Here is a 3,695-nt window from a genome sequence, read left to right on the forward strand (position 1 = left end):
AAGACAGACCCTATCAGATGGTTAAAATGAATGAATTTCTTTTAAAAACTCGAACCGCTGAAAGTAATACGCAAACTGACATTTACGTAAATAAGCACGGCAAGTAAAAATCGCACTATGGGTTTGCGAAACTTTATTGGGTTCATAAGTAAGCAATGGAAATCAAAACAAAACCAATAAATATTCAGTTCAAAGCCACTGGATTTTTACATTGGCAAATTAAGTTGTTGGACGTCTTCAGTTCTGGGATGGATCATTTTTACGTATTAAACTTGAATAAGAAAAATACATTAATATGTCTGAATCTGAACTGCAGTTACTCATTTTCCACTGAGCTTTCTATGTGGACGAACACTGTGATTAGCGCCGCTGAAGCTCATTGCCCTTCCTTATCCTGAGGCTGAAATACCCTTGAGAAGCTCCATCTGTCTCCTCTTGTCCTTTGCCCTGTTCACTGTCATTTTGAATAGCCGGCAGTACATCTCAATCGCAACAGGAGTGTCATCGTTTCCTGGCACTGGGTACGTGATGAGGCTGGGGTTACAATTAGAGTCCACAATCCCGACGGTGGGAATATTCATTTTGGCTGCGTCCCGGATCCCGACGTGCTGCTGGAAAACATTATTGAGCGTGGAGAAGAAGACGATGAGGTCTGGAAGTCTCACCCCAGGGCTGAACTGGATAGGGGCGTTGGTGAGCACTCCTCCCTTCCAGTAGCGCGTGTGAGCGTATTCTCCGCACTCCCTCGCCGTCGACTCCACCAGGTGCCCGAACTGCCGCCTGCGGCTCACGAAGAGGATGACCCCGCCGCGGTACGCCACGTGAGCCGTGAAGTTCAGCGCCTGCTGGAGGTGTTCTGCTGTCTGCTCCAGATCTATGATGTCAACATCCAGACGAGAGCCGAACACATACGGTTCCATCAGCCTAGAGAGAGAAACAAAGCTTAGTGATCTCAAATAAAGTTCAGATGATATATTTAACACAGTAGTGGCCAAAAGTAATGTCCAGTCTAAGAAAATTGGCAGATTATAAAGAAACGTGTTAAGATTGTGTTAGCATTAAGACATTATGAAGAACACATGCAAAATACAAGAGAGAACCAACAAAATATTAATAACCGATTATGATGTAGTCAATGTATGCTTTTTCCTGAGCTTTTTGTTTTTCTATGCATTTATTTTTTGCATAGTACAATAAACCTATTTTGCTAACCAAGTTTATTGTTTTGTTGTTCCTTCATATTTAAAAAAAATATAAAACATTTTCCTCATACTTGTAGGGTCATTAAAAACACTACTGTGTGTGTGTGTGTGTGTGTGTGTGTGTGTATATGTATATACACACACACACATACATACAGAAAAAAACAGTAATATTGAGAAATATTATTACAATTCTATTTTAATATACTTTAAAATATAACTTATTTCTGTCACGCAAAGCTGAATTTCTGAAGGATCATGTGACATGATGCTTCTTTCAAAACATTAAATATATTAATGTTTACAAACTTTTGACCGGTACTCTGTATATGTATGCATGTGTGTGTATATATATATATATACCCACACAAACACACTTACATATGTATAGTTGTGTATATATACATATAGATAGATATTTGAATTGTGTAACAAATTAATTTAAAACATTTTAAATAAACACAAATATTCCATGTAGTTTCCTCCAGTAATAGGTAATTTAAAAATAATGTATTATTATAATAATTTTAAGAATACCAAGTCATACTGAAAGACACTGCATGTGATTTACCCACCTGTGTCGGCAGCCTTTCTTGTGTCCGAGATGGACACGGGCCTCAAACAGGTCCTTTATGGTGAAGAGCTCAGACAAGCGGAAATAGTCTGGTTGAGTAAGTGGGAAGTTCTGGATTTTCTCTGTAGCAGCTGCATATGTAAGACTGCATATTAGTTATGAATAAATATATCTCGCACTCTCATTGTATGAGTCAAGTGTTTTTTTGTTTTTTTTTGTATAGGGCTTTTAAATATTGTTTTACAGCTTTACAGAAAACATATCAGGTACATATTTACATTTAAGTTCATACACCAAATAAGCTAAAGAGGAATCATTCTATATCGAGCTGCTATAATGCAAGATACATCACATCTGTATTAATTTATGGCATAGTGGTTAAACAATAAAGTGATGTAAAACGTGTTGACAAATTTTATTGTGGGAAACGCAAAGCAAAACCTATGAAAATTGTTATATTCCAAGGGTTTTCAATCTTTAGATGCCACGGACTCCCAAATATAATCATCCTCCTCTAAGACAACCATCCTAAAATTTAAAAGGTTGCTCTGTATTTTATATGTAAATAATTAATCAAATTATAGTGAAATTAGCTATATTTAATAGTTCACTTTAACCTAATATCTTTTGTATTTTAATCAATTGTTGTTATTTATTTACTTATATATTTTTAATCTAATCATTTCTTTTAATGTCATTAATTTTTAAAGTCACTGTATTTCCTCTAAAAATTTCCATCGACCCCCAGCACTCCCTTGTGTCTCCCAGTTTGAAAAGCCCTGTAATATACTATACACAGACAGAAATTGTGTATCTAGGTCGCTGGGTTTCATAATGATAATAAGAATCATAATCACCGGTGTCTCTCGTTGATTTGACTGCAGCTGCCGCGGAGCTGAACGTCTGTCCGTGACATGAGAACACGGCAGAGACCAACCGAGGTCTTCGGAGAACCTGCGTTACTGAAATCATCATACTCAATTCATTAAATGTTGGATTTTTTTTATTTTTTAACAAAAGTATCTTGCATGCATGGCTTCTCAGGTCACGTAGTAGTTTCACACGTAATTTATTGTGTCATTACAAATCACAAGCAAGATTACAAAGTAATTATATGTTAATAACTATTCTTATTTTAATATGGTTTACACAAACTTAAACTAGCATTACATAAAAACACGTTTTATTTCACCTCTAGTTAAGACGCCCGCTGCCATGTTTCCGCTCGAGCTCCGCCCACTGAGCTTGCGGGAAAGCGCAGAGGATTGTGGGTAGTGATGTTCCAAACAATACTTTGGTCTTATAAAAAACATTTGCGTTACACACCACATCGACTACAAGAGCCACAATGGCCCCGTGATTCGAAATGAACAAAAAAAAACTTTATTCAAAGAACCAGTGTCCTTTTGATTACAATGGACAATTTAAATGATGGAACTTAAAACGATAGATAAAACAAGAAAATAAAAACAAATATAAATCCAGAACTAAATAATGTGCTGCAACAATTACATTTTAAATATATAGATTTTTCTTCAATTTAAATGCAATTCTTACATTTGAAATATACTTCATATTACAATATTCTGTTGAACACGAGAACCTCCTTTTCATTATATTTTCCAGCGTCTTCAGTTTATCTGTAATAAAACAAAACATCATGGACAAGTTCCACTAATGCGTAACAACCAGAAAGCATCTAAATCATTTCTGTATGGAAGCCTATCACATTATCACAGTTCTATACACAAAAACATTTATCGTGTGAGCCATCAGTTGTTGTTTTATGTGTAATTTAGTGAACAATATGTCCTGTATTATCTAAGTAGTGTATTTACCTGGGCACACTGACCACAAACTGCAGCCTTCGTTTCACTGTTTTGCTGTCCTACAACACACACACACACACACACACACAC

The 3,695-nt window shown here is 36.0% G+C and overlaps 1 protein-coding gene across 1 annotated transcript; it reads right to left on the reverse strand.

Moving 5' to 3' along the window:
• Window positions 1-352: 352 nt before the first annotated feature.
• mrps2 (mitochondrial ribosomal protein S2) lies at window positions 353-3,080 on the reverse strand. Its single transcript, XM_056233253.1, has 4 exons — window positions 2,969-3,080; window positions 2,634-2,738; window positions 1,778-1,907; window positions 353-924 (listed from the first exon to the last, which is right to left on the reverse strand). The coding sequence occupies exons 1-4, from the start codon at window positions 2,991-2,993 to the stop codon at window positions 390-392; spliced, it is 795 nt and encodes a 264-aa protein (XP_056089228.1). The 5' UTR covers window positions 2,994-3,080; the 3' UTR covers window positions 353-389.
• Between the last annotated feature and the right edge of the window lie 615 nt (window positions 3,081-3,695).

This window comes from Rhinichthys klamathensis, unplaced genomic scaffold (assembly GCF_029890125.1).
Source record: "Rhinichthys klamathensis goyatoka isolate OS25496 unplaced genomic scaffold, OSU_Roscu_1.1 h1tg000364l_1, whole genome shotgun sequence".
Classification (NCBI taxonomy): Eukaryota; Metazoa; Chordata; class Actinopteri; order Cypriniformes; family Leuciscidae; genus Rhinichthys; species Rhinichthys klamathensis.

Coding starts and splice junctions, on each gene's coding strand:
- mrps2 (XM_056233253.1), bottom strand. CDS start 2,993: ATGGCAGCGGGCGTCTTAACTAGAG. Junction 1,908..2,633: donor CAAATCAACGAGAGACACCG/GTGATTATGATT, acceptor TTACATATGCAG/CTGCTACAGAGAAAATCCAG. Junction 925..1,777: donor AAGAAAGGCTGCCGACACAG/GTGGGTAAATCA, acceptor TTCTCTCTCTAG/GCTGATGGAACCGTATGTGT.